The sequence below is a fragment of the Bombus bifarius genome, unplaced genomic scaffold (assembly GCF_011952205.1).
Source record: "Bombus bifarius isolate JDL3187 unplaced genomic scaffold, Bbif_JDL3187 scf7180000010271, whole genome shotgun sequence".
Classification (NCBI taxonomy): Eukaryota; Metazoa; Arthropoda; class Insecta; order Hymenoptera; family Apidae; genus Bombus; species Bombus bifarius.
In genome coordinates, this window is record NW_022885586.1 from 4,513,556 (window position 1) to 4,535,439 (window position 21,884).

Below are 21,884 nucleotides of genomic sequence, written 5' to 3' on the forward strand. Positions count from 1 at the left end.
ACCAGTCGGCCCCACCCCCTTACTCGCCGAATACCGTTTCACCCTTCCCTCGGTGTCACTGGCCTGTGCAAGACGACCAGCAAACTTTTTGCCAGACCTCAACAAATTTAGTCTCTAACGTTTCCCAAGCAGACTGATTTTATTGTTACATTTCATACGACTAGACTGAGATGAACTTATCTCGCGTGGTTCGTTGAAGATACGACCTGCGTTCAAGAAATTTTGAAAAAATTCTCGTCTAAAATATTCTATTCGCTGTGGAGACACGACCGCGTGTGTGTTTTCAAATTGTAATTAGAACAATCGCAAATTAACCCATAATTAGGATTCCATGCAACTCTGTATTTTTATTTTCGTGGTAATTTAGAAGCTACACGATATGAGGTGTTGTACTGCATAATTTAATAACTATCGATATGATTACGATTTATAACTTAATTACTATCAATGTAATATGTGTAACTTACAATATTACTTTCTATAAATGCTCAATCTAATCATCAGACTTGTAGCTTGATAAATTCCTTCTTTAAATCAGAAATCAACAGATCTCCAGTAAACTATATGCAAAATTATAAATTCTTCGAGAGTATTTTCAAAATTCTAATCCACAGAATCCGTCATGTTCTTGCCAATTATAAATTCCCTGCTAAATTTTAGTGCAACGTTTTAAAGAAGGATTTCACGTGTCACTCATGCACACTCATTCGACCAATTATTCTCTTATTACGTTCTGTCCAGGTCATTTATCCCGAGTGTTTAGCTTCTGGCACGAACGATCCATAATACCGAGGGATGTCGTCACGGTTTTATTAGTATTCGGACGTATAGTAGCGTGTCGAAGAATGCGTTGAAACGTTACAGGATATTGTTAAGTTGGCGAGGTGTCGACCGTGTAAAAAGGACGTGGTGAAGTGTAAAACCAGGCCGGCAAGAGTTACGTAACAGGTCTGACCCGCGCGTATCGGAGGGTCTGACCGGAGGTAAAAAACAGAGGGTGTAGCACATTCCCTTCCCCAAGTTACGTACTCGTAACACGACACGCAATTCACCGGGACGATCAAATATTTAATCTGTTCGTCACCCTGGCATCCGACCGCGCAAAAACCTCCGTCCCGGGTTATTTGTAATTCATAACACATCAAAGTGTTGGAGAAGGAGGAAAATCCGCGATCCGTGAAACGATTTTTCAAGCTTTGAACTGGCGTAGATTTGAACCTCGAGACATTCCCTTCGTCTTGGGTCACGGGCTTACTGATTTCCTGAATTTCGTTTCGAAGTTCCCTTCTATCTCTTTTCCTTGCCTCCCTCTGAAATTCATCTCAATCAGCCGGTGTTAAAGGTTTTAGCATGTTAAAGTGAAACGTAGTATGGTGAAATGGCTCGGAAGGTTTTATCTTAGAAACATCGTGCACAGCGTGTTTAAATATTCATCTGTTTACGAATGCGTCAGGTAATAGACATTAAAATAAAATACAGTATGGTGATGTCGTTCCGGAAATTTTAGTTTCGAAATATCTTGCAAGACACGTTTATAAATACATATATTCACGTGTTTAGAGATATGTTGAGCATTAAAATGAAATACAGTACGACGATATGGTTTGGAATGTACTTTAGTTTGGGAACATAGCACAGAGCATATTTAAATATTCTTGTGTTCAAGGATTGTGTTTGGTATATATTAAGATAAAATACAGTATAGTGATACAGGTAATGAAATACAGTATGCGATTCGAGAGGTTTTATTTTAGAAATATCGTACAAAGCGTGTTTAAATATTTTAGAGGTACAGTTAAATATCTTTGTGCCGTTATAAACCTATTGTTTCTAATATACAGACAAATTCGTTTCAATAATGATCAAAAGTCTACTTAAGGTATCGTAATAATAAATACTATCTTAACCGTGGCGTTAATTGTGCGTGTTTAAGACCGTTTAAGACCGTTAAGGTACGCTCATAAATAAACCTGAAACTAGCGAGGATAACTGCGAATTGTACGTTTAACAAGCCATATCGAGACTAAATTGACCAATTTCGTAAAGAAAAACCATAGTTTTCTGAGAATTAAATTAATCATATTATATATATAACGTGGTAAAGAAAATTCGTAAGATACACAGTACGAAAGCACGTCATAATTCTACGAATTGAATTATGTTTGCATTGTTCATTGATCCTCTAATTGCTTTCAGTGTAGATTTGAATTTGTAATGGAATTCAAATTCGCTTGGAAATTTAGGAAGATTCCATTTCCTAATTTAAAAATAGATGATTATTATTAATACGATAAAGGACGTCTAGCATAAAAATTACTAATTCATGCTTCCAATTTTAAACATTCTTTTATCTACTTCTGTAACAATAAAACAGAGAAATGTCGGAAAGGGAAATAAAAGAAAATTGGTTTGTTTGCCACATCCGAGTGGCAAAATAATTGAAAGCCACGCGACATTCATGTGTAAAATTATCGTAAACGGTTGTTATTTTTCTCATGTTCCACGAATCGAATTACGAATGAAGAAAAAAATTTCATTAATGCTGTTCCCTGGTTACAAAGAGGCATCGGCGGAGTTAAGATACAGGATATCAAATTACTTGCACATCCTTTGACGTTACTCGGCCACTTTAATCCCATTGACTTGAAGAGGGACGCTCAAAGAAGCGTCGTGAATTGCAAGGGCGTAGTGAAAAAGACGTTCCGACACCGTTCTCAGATCGTTGCTGCGGCTCACTTACTGAATTATTTACGTAAAAAATAAATTTACCAAAGGTTCCTTCAACGACTCTCGTTTCTACCACTTTTTCCGACGAATCGCCCCGGATTGCTCGATCTTCTTAATAATTCTTAAAGAGAATATCCACATCGTGCGGAAATTCAACATTGAAGGAGGAAGAGTAACGCGGAAAGCACTGTGAACCGACTAAACGACTCGTTATTTCCACACCGTCGTTTCGTAAATTCAAATATTTGAAATTTGCTTCCGATTAAAAAACAAGCGAACCATCGCGATGCGTCGGTTTTTAAAGTAATCTCGGAGATACAGAGTGGTTCGCGAAGCGCGGATGTTCTCTAGTGTTTCAATAATTGTCGATTGCTGTTAAACTATCCTAATCGATTCCACTTAACTATCCACCATCACCGCTACGTATTCTATGCATCGTTTTGTTAGTTATTGCCAGACACGCAATACGATAGAAGTAACTCCATAGCCAAAAAGAACGAAGAACACATGGTAAAACTATGACAATAATCGTTGTTCTTTTATAAAGACTCAACGTTAGACTGCGAACAGAATTGACTTTGCACAGAATACGCGTACTGCGCAAAAGTGTATAAAATATCCAAAATACAGTACCAATTATAACATATAGTAGGAGAAACAAATTTCTTGCTAGCTTCCATATTTTTAATCGTATTCATAAAAATACAAATTTGCATAAATATACACAATCTATTTATCATGTTTTCCACCTGTGCTCTTCTAACTTGAATCAATTCTTTTCAATTTCAATCAAATCAATCTCGAAATGAATTTCAGAATTATTTCATGAAGCACGCCGTGTAAGCTGCGAATAATCTCTGTAAATCGAGTTGGCTGTGAAATTCAAATGGGAACACCATGGCGGTGTTTCTGTTACGTGTAATGGCTCCTCGTTACCCTCTTATCAATAATTCCTACGTATCTAACTTACGATCTATTCGCTGTTTGGTCGAATTTCTAGGTACTTTCTCTCCCGTCGACGGGAAGAACGAGAGAATAGGGACAGGACGAGAGAAACGCGCGTGAAATACTGTCGTAGTGTGCGCTATTGCAGGAAAGTTTGGCTGTTTCGTGCGAGTATTAGAAACCACGAGAACGGAAGTAGAAGCCCGGCCCAGTGCCTGACGTCACATCCGCCAGAGACGTATCCGGCGTCACGTTGCATGGCTTCCGTACGTTCTCCTGAAACAGAAATAAAACACTCCTTCTCAGTTTAAATCCGGTTTCACCATTGGATTCCTAAGATAACGCACAATCATAGATTTATGATTATAACTCGGAGATGCGACTTTTCGTGATAGAGAGGACGGAGATACGAAGGGAGGAAGGTATCGATAGCGTTAGCCAGAACGAAAGAATAATGAAACTGGCCACTCGTAAATCAATGTCTCGCGTAGACTATCGGATTATTGGTTTTTTCTACGTCACCGGCCTGCACTGGTGAGCTAACGTCTTTATTAATTACCACGCTCTTTAGCCACCAGTTGGACACTTTTTAATCTTAAGTAGGACCATAACATATAATTATTCGAACGTAACCGTGATTTTCCCAAGCAATTGTGTATATCCAACGTCCGATTAGATGGTTACATTGCGAGCTTTTATCACGATTGCTCTTGTTCGCGATTTTCATGTATTCGTTAATTCTATGTGAAATATTTGTAGTGCATTGAAATATTATTTGAGCGGATTGTATGAATTTTGGCTCTTGAGAATTATAAGCAGAAAAGAGATAGCTAAAAGAACGATGGGAATCTTAATTTATAAAGTATCAGCGATATCTTGAAAGATGATAAATTCTAACATCAATTATTCTTAACGCGTCAACAGAAGGACTGAACATGTTTGCCAGGATGAGGTTGAATTTTGAGAAGCAGTAGGGGTTCCAGGAGCTGTAATACGTAATAAAGATATTACACGTCCCATACGTGAATGCAAAGAACATGCCACGAGCAGATGGCGTCGGGCACGTGTACGCGTACTCAGCTGTGCTTACAAGAACATCGCTTGACGTTGCCAAAATCTATTACATAAGGCGTCGAGCTCTACGTGCGTGCAAGATTCTCGTGGCTTAATGCCCTAATATTAAATTGTCGTGAAAGGATAACCGACCCTTCAAATCTCATCCCCCAACGTAAGATTTAACCAGAAAATCGAAGAAGAAACTGTCAAACTGAAAAATTAATAGATGAAGTAGAACGTTTATCAAACGAAGCTCTCACGGATAAGAAACATGTACTTGATCCCAAAATTAAATAGAGATAATTTTTTAATTGATTGACCGGCTAATAGAATTCGAAAATTTATTTTCTCTAAAAGATGGAAATGTGATTTATGCGCTTCGAGTGAAACGAAGCACAACGCTAACATTTTCGATCAAAGGCTGTAGTTGAACGAGTCTGAAGGATGTTCGAAGTTGGGAATTTTTAAAATCGTTGAAATTTTCATGATGGAATTTAGTCGAGCTACTAGAGTTCGCTAAGGAAGTTAGTTAGGGCCATTTGTACGACGTAAAGGTTTCGATTATGGCTGTTGGCTTCTTAAGACTTGCATTGTTGGCGCACTTTCGATTTGATGGTTCTTTGCGACTACCAATATCGACCAAGATCAAGATCTTGATCTTTTTTCTTTCTTTCTTTCTTTTATGAGGAATCGCCAACAGGTATTCTGTTTAATGTTTTTTTCTACAGTTGCACAAGTCTGAATCTCCAGTGATGAAAATAGATAGAAGCACTTTATGAGATAGGAATGAGCTTACATTCGACTGTGTACATTGGAAGCTAATAAATTTTCCTTTCACTTTTCCGAAATTGGTTTTTTGGCTTCCTACCGCTGATTCGTTCGTGGCGAAAATTTATCGGTTTCTGTGGCGATTGCTCTCATATTTTCTGGCGATTAAATACTTGTAGAAACTTCTATTTTTCCACAATGTTATTTTTGGATCTTTGAAGTCAATTATTAGCTTGTAGAATTATTCAAACGGAACGTCATCGGAGGAATGTCTCGATCAATCTGTCAGGTGATTTTCAGTACTGTAATTGTTAGATTATTGGAGAGACAGCAATTCCTTCGCCAAGATCGATCGCGATTGATCGCATACTATCGGTATTAATTCCTAAAGTCGCATAACATGCCTGTATATACAACATAAGGCCATTTACTATTAGATAACCGCATGAAATTCATATCACTGATGGGATGGTTGATTCTGTCTACAGACGAACGCTTCTGATACCGAATAACATGATTTTAAAATATTTGACAGTCCTATCAAAATATATCGCTCTTCAGATATTATTTCACAATGGAATTTATATTCTATGATTCCATGCTAATTTCTCTATTAATCTTCCTTCTTCTTTTACAATATGGCATTTATCATAAATATATATCTGATCCTAATTTCTAATTTACTAGCTGTATGAAAACACGGCACAAGAAGACAATCGATTAAATAGCTTCATAACCTTTTATAGGAAATAACGGGTTGGTCAGTAAATTATGTTAATATATTGCATTTGAAAAAGCGTTTTTAATCCTCATAGGATTTCTGCCAAATAATTAATTGCATAAATAGTTAAATAATAATTAATTGTAAGCCATTCAATTCTTCTTTGAACATTTGCACATATATCGGGTTATTTACAAATAATTTATAATCATAAATTATTATTGCACATCCTGTATAGGTATCTAGTGTATTGAATTATTTAAAACTGTAATTTAAATTATTTAATTAAAACGTTATAAACTTACCAATTCGAACACAGCTGATATTAAAAAAAATTAAGCTAATAATAGAAAATTTCTAATGCAATTTACTTAATTCACCGTTTTATTCGACGATCCCAGAAAGCTTTTCAATCGACGATACACGAGTACTACACCTAACGCTGTTGGAAATTACGATGACCCAGGGTCAGTAAATCGTAGACAATAGTAGTAATTGGAAATTCCTTGGCCAATGCAAATAAGAGACGGATCAGAGATAAAGAGGGAAGATATAAATCTTTGTCAACGCGATTTGGTTCACGGTCGATGGAACGTCCGGCGTACTAGAGCCTACAGCCTGCGGTTTACACAATTTCCTCGGAATTCGAGTAGTCTGTTCTACTCGGCGCCTCGTGGCCAGAAGATCACGACGGATTCCGGACATCAGCGGACGATCCGTTCTCGTCCTTTGTCGAGGATGGGTATCAAGGATAGTTAATTGGCTACCCGAATAGGGTACGGCCAATTAAGCGTTTAATTAGAGTGGCAGGCTATCGATGGATTTTCGGTTGCTTGGCATTAATCGATGATCTCTGGTCTGACAGGGCTTCGAATATTCGTCGTTGAAATTCGTGGCAGTGGGTTTATGTTTCGTTCAAATTTCAAAATACTGTTCGAAAATTACAATCAATCTCTCGGATAATCCGTTGTTGAACGAATAAGAACATTTATATCAAACACGTTGAGAGAAACATAAACTGTGAAATTGGAACACTTATAATAGAATACGTTTATGTATATATCGTATGCATTATATGAAACATTTTGAAATTTCATTGGCAGTGTAATGAGACACGACTGTCGTGATTCAGTTGGAAAAATTTGCAAGCTGAAGATGAATGTAGAAGCCACGGAACATTTAAAATTGGAAGCATATACCTATTGAACATCTAGAAGTATTAATACAATGGATGATACGTTTAAGTACTTGATTATTTAACATAATTCAGTATTTCATTGCTTGTTTAAATACTTTTATGACGTCTGTGAAACATATATTTGCATTAAATATCTGGTAGCTCCTGTGTACATTTTTAGATCTGTTTCAAGCTTTTCCATAATAGTCGAGTAGTTTATCATCTTAGTTTACTTACCTTAATATACTATGGCATAATCATGATAGGGGAGTCTCATTACAATGCTAATGAAATTTCAATATGTATCATATATATATGATAGACATAACGTAAGTATTCAAATATCTTCATCATCTACTGTGTATTTCATTTGAGGCTACGAGTCCCCTTTTGATAGTAAAAGCAATATGGTCAAAATTGCGAGTGACTTATGAAGTAAGACACAAAGTCACACCTATAAGTTCTAACATTATTCTCTGCCCGTAGAGATCCCGGTGCACCAATATGTCGTCTCTAGCCGAAAATTCACGAGCGCTTTCGAGATTTTTAAATATATAGATATATCTGTATATATATATGTATGTACTTGGTGCACATAGGCAACATGGCGCTAAAGTTAGTAGGAAGTTTAATACCTAACGACTCCCTGAGCTACCGTTTATACGGCTCCAAATTTCATCCCTTGCCTTTTCTTTTTCTCGTCGTCCCTCACTCGGTCCCAAGCTCGTCTTCCTGCGATATTATTAAATTTTCTGGGGGAATTGAAGCAAGAGAATCCATTCTTGTCCTTGTGTTATTGAAAAAGAGCGTACAACATGGTTGACTGCACGAAGGGCGGCTGCAAAATCGTTTCAAATTTTCGATTCGGCTGAAAGATTTTATTCGATCTATCAACATTTCTATATGTTGGAAATGTCGAAATTACCGCGAATCGAGGAAACGAATTTAATTCCCCGGTTGGGCGAAATATCTGAACGCGGCAATTAACGTGCTCGAGATTTTTTCATGACTGCCGTAAATGAAATACTATCCTTTTGTGATTCCATTCGCGATTAAAAACGGTACAGTCAAACGAAGCAAGCGCTTTTCGAACGATACGTGGCGAAAAAATATTACGCCACAACCACAGCTGGTTTCTGTATACTTCTTCGCTCATACACACCATCATGAAGATGTACGTGAATGTTCGAATATCGATCGGTTTAATGACTGCCGAAACATTTCCAAAGTACGACGAGTAGCACTCGAAGAAGGATCGACTTTTGAAACGCGTAGGATACAGGACAATTTTCAAGAGTTCCTTCAGGAAAGCCAGGCCAGTTGGAGAGGCACTTTTGCAACTTTTCGTGCTTATAGATCATTCCATGGTAGTCGTAACGTCAACTTCTCTTTTTCTCTCCCTCTCTCTCGCTCTCTTTTTCTGTCTCCATGACAACAGATAGACTTTCACATTAACGAATCGATTTCGTCGAGTAAAAGTTGAAGCTACAATTGGCTCTTAGAGCCACTCAGACATGCAACACCGACAAACCGTGATGATTGAGAGAAAAAAGTTTCGATTTCGTCAGGAAAAAGAATATTACCGACGATTGTTGCATCCAGTGTTATTATCGTTTGAAAAAGAATGGTAATTAATATCGTTGATATACGTCGATAACGAAACGATGAAACGACACGGTTTAGCTTGGTGTACATCCGGCAAAACAATGAGTAAAATCGCGGACCAATTAACGGTGTAATGGTTGCACGATAATTCGCAACGATAAAGCTTTCCTCTCTCTCTGGGGATCGTTCGAACACCACAAATTGCCCCAGCTGGCCTTAATAATTTTCTTTAATCACTGCATTCTATATTTAATTCGTAGCGTCTGATAGATACGTCCCGGTGATCTACAGTTCTTTGGTAAGCTCAGTAGGCTAGCTTAGCGGAGCACTTATGGCTGATTTATACGAACCATTACCACTAGCAGTGACCCAATAAGGTTATCCGCCAACCTCGGTGAACCAGATCAGTGGCGCTCTTAAAGGTTGATTCACAAGGCCCACCGTTAGCCTTAAACCGTCCTCGATTGTGAATCTTATTAAGGTCGATGATGATACTCTTGTACTTGGTGACTTGGAGATCAATAGCGGACTACTACAGTGTTATTATTCCTGCTATTGAATACGAATATGATTGTCTATGAATATTTTGATTGCGTTTAATAATATGGGCAGTTTTATTGTTCTATCTTCGGATAAGACGAAGAGGTTTGCTTACTACGAGACAGTTTCAGTGGCAGATAAAAATGTGACTGAGTATAGTAGGAATGATTTTGAAATATGAAGTGCAGAAAGAAGGCTACTCGACTCGAAGACGAACTGAGAAACATAACTCAACGACTATAGATACGCATCTTCCACGTATTTTAACAAACGTTCTATTGTATTTTGTAACTTTTTTCACTTTAGACCGCTTGAAGCAAGGAAAGCACTTAACTCCGAGCAAATTAAATTCAAGAATAGAACTGGATAATTGTATTCAGAAATTGTATCGGTTAACTTAATAGTATTAGCATAATATTAGTAATTATGATTGTGCGCTATTGCGCTATTGTATTCTTAAACATTCGAAACTCGTTCTATGCGTCTCTTTCATATGCACTTTGGCCGCTTTAAATACTAATCTAAGAAGAAAGAAGTTTCCCATTTGCCATTACGACAGCAAGAACGGGAATTCTTAGACGACACGTCGTTAAAGCGTGGGCGTAGCTTTTAACTACAGTTTCCGTGTTATTAGCGCCGGCTAGTCGTTAGCCAAATTTTTCCTGGGCAAACTATTCAACTCGTAATCCGAACACAACAGTGCTAAAAGCTCTGAATACGAGCCAAATATTAAAATCTCTTCTCGCGGAAGGCAAAACTTCAAAGACGCGGCGGAGCGGTTCAGAACGAAGATTCCAGAAGATTAGCCGGGAAGAAACGCGGAAATTCGGTGGCTCCTAGACATCGAAAATCCGCTGCAAAACAAGGATAGAGGCGAGATAGTTCGAGTGAAAGGTACTGAAAAGGTGGAATAAGTCGTCGAATTGGAAGATAACGAAAGGAAGGGGGACAGGGGAAGAAACTGAGCAGAACTGAAAGTGGAAAGACGGTGAAAACTTTAGGTTGAAACGGTTAGAGTGCCCTTCGGAGCGAGACGGTATGAAGATATCGAGGATAGGGTCTCGAGACGAGTGGCAGAGTGAGAGGACTCACGGTGATGTGCAATTAGGAAAATTGAATTCCGCCGTAATTAACTTTCTTAATTAATAGAATCGCGGGATTGTATCTTTAATCTGGCCGTTGGAAGTGCTTCTGGCAGCTTCTGTCACCGAACGGGAGAGAATGTGGCTTGGCTCCGACTCGGGATGAAACCAGGAACAGATGAAGACGACTGTAAGGGACGAGGATAGAGAAAACGATAGGAAGACCGGGATGCAAGATTGACGAACGTGCAGAGAACGTGGAAGAACAGGGAGAAGAAAGGGATAAGACAGGATTGTTGCAAGACGCAGAAGCGGTGGCGACGATTGCGAGCTACTCTGGGATGGGTAGTCGCTGTAAGTTTTGATATATGCGCCAGGTTATTTACGATCGCATAAGAATTAGCCCAGACAGTAAGCCGGTCTTTCTCTAGCAAAAAGCTGACTTTGTGCCGCGGACTGGCACTGTAGTCCACCGGTTTTTGCTCGTTCGCTTTCGGAAAAGTCGTTAAATCTCGCGCCGCATTCGACGAATCAGCCAAATGACGTTTCTTGCGTCCTGTGGTTGTATCGATGGAAGTTCGGACGACGATAATTCCACTCGCGTGTCTCAACTTCTTCGATACGGTGCGATGGTGTCATTCAAATCTGTAGGATATTTCGACGAAGCTAAACAATGTAACGAGTTAATTGATTCTCGAAAGTGTAGTTGTTCGTGTAGTATCATTTCGCTATATCTCTTCAGTTATACGTCGAAACAATAGCCCTGTCATGGAATTATTCAACTCATCCTCTCGTTTTTTGATATCTTCTCTGGCTGATCTTATGGTACACAATATTTTCTCATTCTTTCGTTATTATATTAACGACTAATAGTCTTTATCCGCCTCATAATATACAACAAACTTGAGTATTCTATACGAAATTGAAGTATAAATTTGAACATGCCGAAGCTCGGATGATTCAAATAACCCCATCTTCCGTAGAACAAACCGGGCAAGTGGCGATAGATTCGCGAGACCAACTGTTTGCATTGGTTCGTGGATACTATTTGAAAATTCGTCGGATCCCCGGGCGAGATTGTCACACCGAATTATGCTGGTCGCATGAAAAATTAACGGGGATCGTTTTCGACGATCGACGTACGTTAGAAAGCCAAGCGGAAAGTCATTTTTCTCTTCGTTCCTTTAACGGCCACTGGCAGATTAATTAATCACGCCGTGCCGATTTCGTTCGACCACGCGGCTCGATTAATAAAATCGAACCCCGACTCTCGTCCCTTGTTTAAGTTAACTTGCTCGCCGTGCAGTTAATTACGCCGATCGATGAGCGCCGTATATTTTTGACGTTCATGGAATACGAGGACACACCGTGTGTACTCGTAAAACTGGTTTTGACGAGCGCCTTTAATCCCGGCCAACGAATGGAAACGACTCTGAATTCACGATGAAACGCGTAAATTCGTAATCTGCAAAATGTACAACAACTCGCCGAACTTCTGATTTATGATCCTGGACAACGCTTTCACAGGATTTTCCACGTTATGCCGTGTTATCTGACACATCTAAAATATTATGAGGAAAGTTGTACATGCGTACATTGTACTTTTCGACCGATGTGCAGCAATTAAGAGAATCTCTACTGTTGTTATTCGACCGCTTACGCAGCAGTGAAACCTTGTCAGTCTGTCATCAAACTTATCGGAGTTCGAACGTGGCGCCATGAAGGATAATAAAGCGACTCATTGGTGTTCCGATTGGAATCTCACAAGGAATTGTGCTTCGTGTTGTTTCAAAGGTAAGTCAATTGTGATTATATCAATGAATTGATCTTTAACGGCTATCGTGAGTGAATTTTCTGGTCATTTTGTTCGAACATTATTGTCCTGTAATAACATCACCGTGATGTTATTTACGATCGTTGCAAATAGTAACTGGCTTTCTTTTTATAATATTGAATGATCATGAAACACTTGATCAGATTTGTGTAACTTTATTGATTTTCAAACTAAAACAGGGTGCATGGGCATGAAATTTCATCCATGATAGCTAGACCGTAGATATTTATACAAATTTATATTTTTATGAACATAACTAAAAAAGTGGAATTTTCATGAGACTCTGCTTCACGCATCAAATATCATAACGAGTAGTACACTTTCGATATTTTATACATTTCACATATATCTTCTGTACATTTTAACATCTTTCAATTTTTGATAAATGCATTAAACGATAAGCAGCTTAACGATAGGACAAACTGATTTTCTTTCATGATACCTTTCGACAGATAGATGATGTTTTAATTGGCAACGATCATTTTCTTCTCACTTTGCGTAGATTGTTTACAATTTCACTACGCTTCGATCTCGAATGGTGTTTCATCGAGATACATAATTTACGCGGCATTCATGGCGATATTTATGAGAATATTTTTGCGTCGGTGTAAGCTCGTAAAAATCATCTCCAAAGCGCAGTGACGCTAGCGTTTAATTCCAATCGGGCGGTAATTCTTTTCGAAAGCAGCTACTCGAACCCATAAACTGGTGTGAATTCGCAATTGGGAAAACCGTGCTGCGAATCACTGAAACTCTGATTTATCAACGCGATCGATATCTCTACAACATCGATTATAAAAGCACGAAACGTTGCACGGGCTGTGGTAATGAACGACGCTACTCGTTCGTTTTTCATTCAGTAGCGAAACAAGTATTTTATATGGAAACTGATCGATCAATTTGGGACTTTTTCATATTGCGTTCATACATTTTTTAACCAATCTTGCTGCATATTTCCACCATTTCCTACCTAATTGTGATTTTCTGCTATCAAGAGCTTTTTGAAGTTAGAGAAGATATAAAAGAATCATTGTTAACCTATTTACGATTAGAAGTAGATTAAAGTAAAAGATCAAAAAATTTTGTTTCTGAAGCACAATATGGATCGAAATAAAACATAATATAAAATGAGTTTCAGGAGTCTGCTTTTATACACGAACAACTCAAGAGCCAGACTAGATAACTGTACTTTTTTGCAATTATTTCATTTCCGTTCCTCAGGTGTGCGATTCATCTTCAACACTTAAAAGACAAATGATCTTTCCATAAATTTATCTTTGTAGTGAAACTCTATACAGAATAAGAAATTCCAAAATAAATGTGAAAAGGATACATCTTTTTAACATTTTACCTATACTTCTCAATTTGTAGTATATATTTGTTTTTAATTCAAATGGTTTAATTCGAATTGCTGTGAGAAATTTTGCTTGCCTTCAAATTATCGATAATTGTTTCGCCCCGGTATATTTCGCACAAAAGCGTAAAACTTGTGAAGCAATTCGAGTTACGAACGAAGCACAAACAAAACCCTAACACCGAGGACACTGTCTCGCAGCTTCGTGAAACCGGTACAATCCGCGACGAGGAAGATGGAGGGGAACGTCTGCTGGAACGTTGCCTATAAACCGCGTAAATTCGCAATCTGTGAAACTACGAAACGAGTCGGCGAAGTTGTGATTTACGGCGCGTCTCGTCGCCCCGTTTACGGGACAGAAGAAAAGGAATAGTTGGTCTGCTGCTATATACGTATGTATATGTACGCGTACGACGAGGGTGAGTCGGCGGTGGGCGTCGGTTGTTCGGGAAAAATGCGACGTAGCGCGGCCCGCCGTTTTCTCGCAATAACTTCCGAAGGAAAATTCACGATAATAGAGACTACTGCCTGTGAATTCCGTATGCAAGTGTGCTTACGCCACTCCTCTGCTCTCTTCCAGCTCTCCTTTTCACCAAACCTCTCCACCTATATCCTCTCCTTCCTATCCCCTCTTCTCTTTTCCTTTTCCTCTTTCCAGTAAGATCTCGACCGCTCGTGCCACCCTTTCCTTCTCTATTTCTCACCAACGCGACGCGGGTACATGCACGTTTTACCCTGGGATTTTCCCTCTTTCTTTGCGGAGCCGAAACGACGTCCGTGGCGAACCAAGGGAGGCTGAGCTAGACAAATAGTCGCCCCGTGAAATACCGCCGCCTCCTTAAAACTTTAAAGTGTTTCGAGTAATCCTAAGGCACGACTTTAGATCATGAGGATACCTAGCCTTGTCCTTCAACCCTTTCCACCTCTTCTTTCTCACTTCCATTGATACGATTTCCTTGTTCTATTCCTTTTACTTTGCATGGTATACTTTCACTATGGTCGCGCACACGTGGCGTGTACGAAGACGTTACGGCGAATCGAATACAAATAGCCGCGTCCGCTGCTCGTAACGCTCCGGCCGATGAGCTTCATGGAGGAAGGCTCTTGTTCCGCGGTTTGATCGCGGTAGAACGACAATTTAGAGTTTGCTTTTATGGCGGTAATTTGCACTGAACGTCCACCATTACGCGGAGACGTTTGTACGATACTTTGATCGTATTTTTCCGCCAGCCGCAAAGCGATACGAGTTGAGTCATTAAACTGTGTTTTAGTCGGTGTGGTATTCAAAATAAAAGATGTTAAATGATTGGAATACAGAGACGAAGGATTTCAGGGAGCAAAAGGAAAAGAGAAATACGTGGAAAAGTATCGTTCGGTGTGTAGTATAAAATTCGAGGCTTTTAAGAGGAAACTCAATGCTAACCTGGTTCGACGATCAGCATTACAGTGTCGGTTCGTCCCTCTGTTGGTCTGCACGAATATTTTCCGACGTCGTGCGGCGTGACCGCCGCCAGAGTCAATTCCGAGACTGTTCGAGCCGCGCCTCTTTCAGTCTCCACGTTTATTCCCCCTCGCGCAGCCTGCAAACACAGGAAATGCAACGTGAAATTCGGTGCACGACGCGCTAGGAAAATCGCTCGCGACGTATCTTTCTTTCCTTTCCGTTTCTCTTTTTTTGTTTTATCGTGGCATTTGATGGAACAACGGTTACTTGATTACACCAATGAATTTGCGAATTACCACCTACATATTTACGATTAATAGCGATTTATCTCGAAAGCACACATTATCCCACGAACGGTGTTCGCCGGTTGTTGACCGTGCGAATATTACGATCGAAATATATCGCGAGTGCGGAAAATTAAATAAATCTCCGGTCAGCCCCTCGTTCTCTCGCCCTCTCGCCCCTCTCGCCAAACGTTCACAGTTTGTAATTTCGTAATAAATCTGCCGAGATGAATTGCGCATAGCTTCCACGGATAAATTTTCAGCAGTTCGCCTATCGCGGTCTCGATCGCATTTTTCATTCCGCTATGAACCGATTTAAACGTTCGTTGTAATTACTTCGATCCGACGCGATTCCACAAACAACAAACACTCTCGAATGTCATTGTAAAAAAAACTGCGTTTCAGTTGCTGTGATTCGCTGTAAAAATTCAGTATGTTTTTCCAATCGTGTTTTTAATCTCCCTCCGATTCTTCCCGATTCAATTTCTCTGGAGAAGAAAATTCGACGCGTGTAAACAAAAATCTCGTAAGCCGGGGAAGGGCTTGAAGTTCGTAGCCGTTCAAGTCGCGTCCGCCGTCACCCAGATGATTTACGATCGTATTTCTTTCGTTCGAGACGAGAGATTCTCGTGAGAGAGAGTGTGCAAGGGGTCGATGTCGAAAGAGGATCCGGTGTAAAAAATTTCATTAGAGTCTGTCTCACGAGAAGACACGAGGCTGTATTACCTGGAATGTTAGGAGTTTGTTATCCCGGAGCCATTGCACGCCCCTGATGGGCCGCGTCTGATACGGGGACAATATGACGCATCTCAAGGTGATCGTCGACCCCGATGGCACCCTCTGCTCCCGTGGACCCATTATGGCAGCCACTGGTGCCGTGCTCTCGTAACCTGTAAACCATGTATGGACAAATATCATACGACAGGCAACATCTTCCAGTAAAAATTTAGTATGTCCTAGATACAGTTGTGTGGACTTAGAGCACACGGTATTTACACATTTCTTGTCTCGATTGCTGTAATTATATAAAATTAAATTCTCTAATATAATATAACTTTAGGCAATATATAGTTAACGAATATTGATGAAGACAATAGTTTGTATTGAAAAAATAATTCCCCATATAATTAATTCGTGTGTGTATTTAGTCACATTCTAAAAATGTATATAGATGTTATACGTCATAGATGAAGAATTACGTTTGATCTCAGTTATGAATTTATAGTAGAAGAACAAAAATGTGAAAAATGTGAAGCTTTTTATCAAATTATGCCAGGCGTGCAAGTACCTACGAACGACAGTGCATTTATTTATCACGTTAACAAATTTACTTATTATAGCTATATAGCTATATATATAGCTTATTATAGCTATAATGTAGTTGTAATAGAAACTAATGTGACCAACCTCGTTAAGAACGATCGTTCAATTTCTGATCGTATATTGTAGTAATAAAATTGAGGAATTGATCATCACGTTGGCATCTAAATGGCTCATTTATAAATATATACAATTTTCTAGTGAATGGAATAATTTTTCGGGTCGTTCATTCTTTTCAGGGTTTTATTACGGAGACTTGACCAGTTTCGTATATTCCGATTAATGTGCCGTGTATTTAAAAATGCCGTGCTAGGTATGCACGTTCGTTTGAATAAAGATAGCCGCGCGCCATGCGTTTAAAACAATGTTAAACAGCTTATGGGCTGGAGATCCGAGAAGAAAGTAATTACACCGAGGGAGGAACCTGCGGCAAAAAGAACGGAACGTGTTTTATGCCTTTCCGGCTGAAAAAGTAGATTCATTAAAAACCGTGCAGCACGACGAAGTCAAGATTTACGGAACGATGTCACCAAATGAAAAATAGAAAACTAAGAACTACTGCTGCTAATAATTTCTCGCTTTTATTTATCGAAGCCAGGCTCATTAGACTTTAATTAATCTTCGATTAATTGTCGCTTATCGATCTATGGGCAACATTATTTATTAACAGCATCGGATTAAATCGATTTATTTATTATTATATTAATTGGTATAATCCTACTTTAATATTTATTATCCCATCGAATGAAGCATAGTGTACATATTAAAAGATTTTCCCGTTAATGGACCGCTTTAATACGCGCCATTGAGGGTAACCGACGAGTGTTGCGCGATAATTTTACTTAATGAGAACGTTAGCTTTGCCCCTTGAGCCGTGCATACAAGACGGCGCGCAGCTTTACAAAGCACAGCGTTCCAGCGGCGAGAAAGACCGGCAGCGTAACACGGTTTTTCTTTCCTGCAGGACGTATGTACTGTCAAGTTTGTACATTTTAATTTAGAGGGTCGGCACAAGTGGTCGTTTAATATGCGTGCCACCGTGAAACAGCGTGTTCTTCTCTAGCCCGTGCGACGCCGTGTTCCATTCGCCCCAATTCCCGCATTAAATCGAATCACACCAACCTCGTGAAAAGATCGATTTGAAAACTCCGTCAACCAGCAGAAGAAAAAATCCAGTTGAATTTATAGACTGCAAAGATTTCTTGGACCCTAGAGAAAGAACACGCTCAAGGACAGTCTGAGAGGCAAAAGAATCACCACGGGGTAACCTGAAAATCCCTTTGAATGCACCAAGTCGGTGGCAAAGAGATCACAATTACAATTCGAGACTTAAGGCTCGCTATATTAAAACGCGACCTATTTCTACTCTGCCAGTGGAAAAATAAGAAGACAACGAAGAAGAAGAGCGTGGATGGATGGATAAGATGGAGAAGAGAAGGGCTCTGTTCCTCGTTCGCTTCGGGTAGCCGGATCCTCAGTCCGGAAATTGGACTTTGAAGTGCGAAGAAACAAGAGAACCGTCTCACGTAAGGGCAACGACGCGGCCTAATAATTCATTACGAGACGAAAGGGAAAAACAATGGGAGCGGTAGCGCGTGTTTCGCAAGGGATGCCTTTCCCATGGTGTATGTATGATAATGTCGGGACAAGCATACCATACATTATTCAGCGCGAAGGAGATGGCAAAGAGCCGATGACTAAGACTCGTTTAACGCCACGTTCCTATTCTCCAGTAGCCCTGCAAGCACGGTTACGGTCACGGCAGGTGACGAGGAAAAAGACTGGCGAGAACCGGAGGAGGTTTTCCACGACTACTGGGATTAAGGATAATCCTATTAGACTTGAATTAATCCTCGGGGAACTGCATTTCTCCTCGGCGAAATATTCCGTTATTACACGGCCGCGGCAGCCTGTTTTTCCATCGCCGCTCCTGCTTTCTTCAATTCTCGTTCGCTGTTAACTTCGATGATAATTGTCCTCCTATCTTGATGTTTAATTATTATTCGACGTCCTTGGTTGCCATCCTTCATGGACATAAATAGACAACTTGGCGTTCTTTAGAAAATAATCTCTCTTTGCTTTCGAGCTAACGTCTTCCGTTTTTTGAGAATTTCAGATGAAGTTTATATCCGCCTCTGATTTTTACTTCGTTTTATTTCGCGAAAAAGTTCCGTAGTTTTATCGCGCAATTTTAATAAATCCTGGACATAACAGGCGTTCCATTTTGAATTCGAGGATTATTATCTTGAGTAGAATTCATAGTTTCTAGAAAATTGTCGGTCTACTTATTTCGATATAAAGTGGAGACACGATATCTTCTGAATGCATTTCTACCATTTTATTGTACTCTTTCGGAAATATTTTCAATCTTTCAACATCTGTAGCTTAATTCCATCAACGACTCGAAGAATATCGTTCGACTAAATCAATTGCCGATTATTCCCGCAGACTTAATCAAAATATTGAAAAATTCTGGTAGCGTTATATCGCTGAAGTATATTATAAAGTAAATTTCACAATTTTCTACAAACTATAAAATTCTATTAGTTTTTAGTTCAAATACACTTCAATTACGCTTCTTCTATCCAGATACGCAGTAAGTTCTGCTATCTTTAAAAGTTTCAATTTACCAATCATCAATGTATATCCGTTGATTCGCAGTTATCTCTCTCGTCGCTGTAATACTTGGCGTGCAATCTTGTTTAAAAGCACTTTAATCGATTTTCACGGAGATATCTCACAATCAGTTGAGAAAGGGATGCTTGTTTTTCCGCTGCTCTTAAATTTTAACCATCGCATCGATTCGAAGTCGATGCGACGGGGATGAATTTCAGTCGAGAGTTGGAAGCAATAAAGAAAAAGATCGAGAAATCTCGCGTCTCGGGCATGAAATGATGGAACTTGGAAAGAATTATGAAGCGTCTAGAAAGACGCTGCAAGAAGAATCGACGACAGATCCCGGCCGTCAAAGCCAGCGAAGAAGCGCACTTATCTTTAAGTGATTGATGTCGACTGGATCTTGTTGAAGGAATAAGAAGCGTCTATCGGATGATTTTTTAACGGGCCAACAGTGTATAAAGATGGCACGACATCCCTCTTCGCATCAGTAAAATACATCAAACTCCATTAATACCGTCGCATAGTTAAGGGCAGGAAATAGACCGACGTTTGGAAAATTTATCAAACTATTACCATATAACTATGCTGCACAGAGATCCAATTTTTTTACAGTAAATTTTATTACATTATTTCATAGATATAGATGAGAGGAAATATAAATCGTGCGATGCTTTATTAAAAAATTATTTGGAAAGTACGAAAAAAAGTAACGAGTATCATTTTACAATTAATATAATCAATAGGTATAAATATAGATATAAATGTCCTATTTCAAAACGCTCACCATTTCGAAAATTGGCAGTAAAATGTTGAATTTATTATTCTATGAAGTTCCCTTCTTTTTTTTTTCGTTTCAATAAATGCATCAATTTTTCGTGTCAGTTCGACACAAATGTTTCTTCGAAGTAATCCACGTATTATTATAAAAGTCTAATAACGCGAAATTGATCAACTTGATATTATTTTCTTCGTATTTCCTACTTTTATTATAACTTTTTAATGAAGCTTCGAACTATATATAACCCAAATTTCATGTTATACTCGTGGAACATGGTAACAAAATTTACTGAAAAAATCTGTCCTATATGCATTTAACGATTACGAAAATTTAAATTTATATAGTTGAGTATTACAATTAGAAATGCGGGAATTGGATTTGGTGCGTTGTATAATATATTTCGCGAGAGCGAAATGTGCGAATTGTAGCGGCAAAGTTTCGCTCAATGTTACGAGGGCCGACTGAAATATCTACTAATTTGCTCGTTCAAAAGTTTGTAAATACGTACAAACATGCCGCGATACACCGTATTGCTTTTGAGAGTCGCGTATAATTTGCACGTGGAAAAATTCATTTTCGCGACTTGGGAATTGCGTCGGGCAAAATGCGATTTAAATGTAACGCGCGAATCAAAAGTCGAACGCGTTCCGTTGAAACAAACACAACGAAGGATAATTGTACTTGTAAAGAGTTGGGAAAATCCTCTTTGGAAAGTTCTCACGGAATGAAGATCACACGAAGCGTGAATATTGTATTTTTAAATCCACTGAAAAGTGGATCGATCAGTGGCGTCTTGGCGATTTAATTTACGAATTCGTATACGAAAAACACTTTCGTCCTGGGATAGCAGTTGCAGGATAATGTTACAGTTATCGAGTTACCACAAAATGGATGCAGAATATAGAAACTCTGCGCGATACACAAATTTGGATAAAGAACGAAATAAAAGAACTAAAAAAATGTAGAGATTAATTTTGTACGAATATCTGACATGAAAAAGCTTCCAATGAAGTTTTGATTGCATCGTTGACGTTTGCATATCTGCATAGTGTCAGTGTGCAGTATGCAATAAAATGTCAGACTTGCGGACGACGATTTATCGTTGGGTTTTGATTGAAAATATTGTTTAATCTTGCCCCACGTGTATGAAAATATCGCGTTGTCATAGTTATCCAGCTTCCTGTCCGCGACGTTGTTCCGTGCAACCGATAGACTTAAATTTAGTTTGACAAACGCGTCGCTGGTGAAATTAGACGGCGGCGATCTTTAAATTTATCTCCGTGTCTATTAAAATCTCCGACACAATGGCGAGGATACTGTTGGAAACGGAACTAATGGAACTCGTTCGCGGCGATGTACTATTGGACGGAAATAAACCTTCGTTTTCACGATGCTCACTTACTTATTCGCGTCTGCTGAGAGTGTGGCTCGTCGTAACCCTCCGGTTTGTCAGGATCTGAAAAGGAACAGTGGAAACAGTTAGTCATCGAAGTACCGTTTGTCACGTAATTTAGAAGATTTAGGATTAAGAACAACAGAGATAATTCACGATAAGACTTAAATGGCGTTGAAAATATTTAGAATCTCGTCAAATCACCTGTGCGCTGTACCACCCCATTTGAACATAAAA

At 39.1% G+C, this 21,884-nt stretch overlaps 1 protein-coding gene and 1 long non-coding RNA gene across 4 annotated transcripts in view; one reads left to right on the forward strand and one right to left on the reverse strand.

The window, feature by feature from the left end:
* Nucleotides 1-1,729: 1,729 nt before the first annotated feature.
* LOC117216343 overlaps nucleotides 1,730-21,884 on the reverse strand; it is a 109,694-nt gene continuing 89,539 nt past the window's right edge. For 2 of the 3 annotated variants that reach the window (XM_033462993.1, XM_033462991.1), the window contains 4 exons: nucleotides 21,657-21,710; nucleotides 16,264-16,427; nucleotides 15,233-15,389; nucleotides 1,730-3,948 (listed from right to left, as the gene is read on the reverse strand). In XM_033462993.1, coding sequence (XP_033318884.1) covers nucleotides 3,812-3,948; nucleotides 15,233-15,389; nucleotides 16,264-16,427; nucleotides 21,657-21,710 — 512 coding nt within the window. In that variant the 3' untranslated portion in view covers nucleotides 1,730-3,811. Of the gene's footprint in view, nucleotides 3,949-15,227; nucleotides 15,390-16,263; nucleotides 16,428-21,656; nucleotides 21,711-21,884 lie in introns of those variants that run through there. The other variant, XM_033462992.1, reaches the window with a different exon arrangement.
* The window catches only part of LOC117216346, an 81,964-nt gene continuing 70,323 nt past the window's right edge, over nucleotides 10,244-21,884 (forward strand). The window contains exon 1 of the long non-coding RNA XR_004489360.1: nucleotides 10,244-12,415. This is a non-coding gene — a long non-coding RNA (uncharacterized LOC117216346). The remainder of the gene's footprint in view (nucleotides 12,416-21,884) is intronic.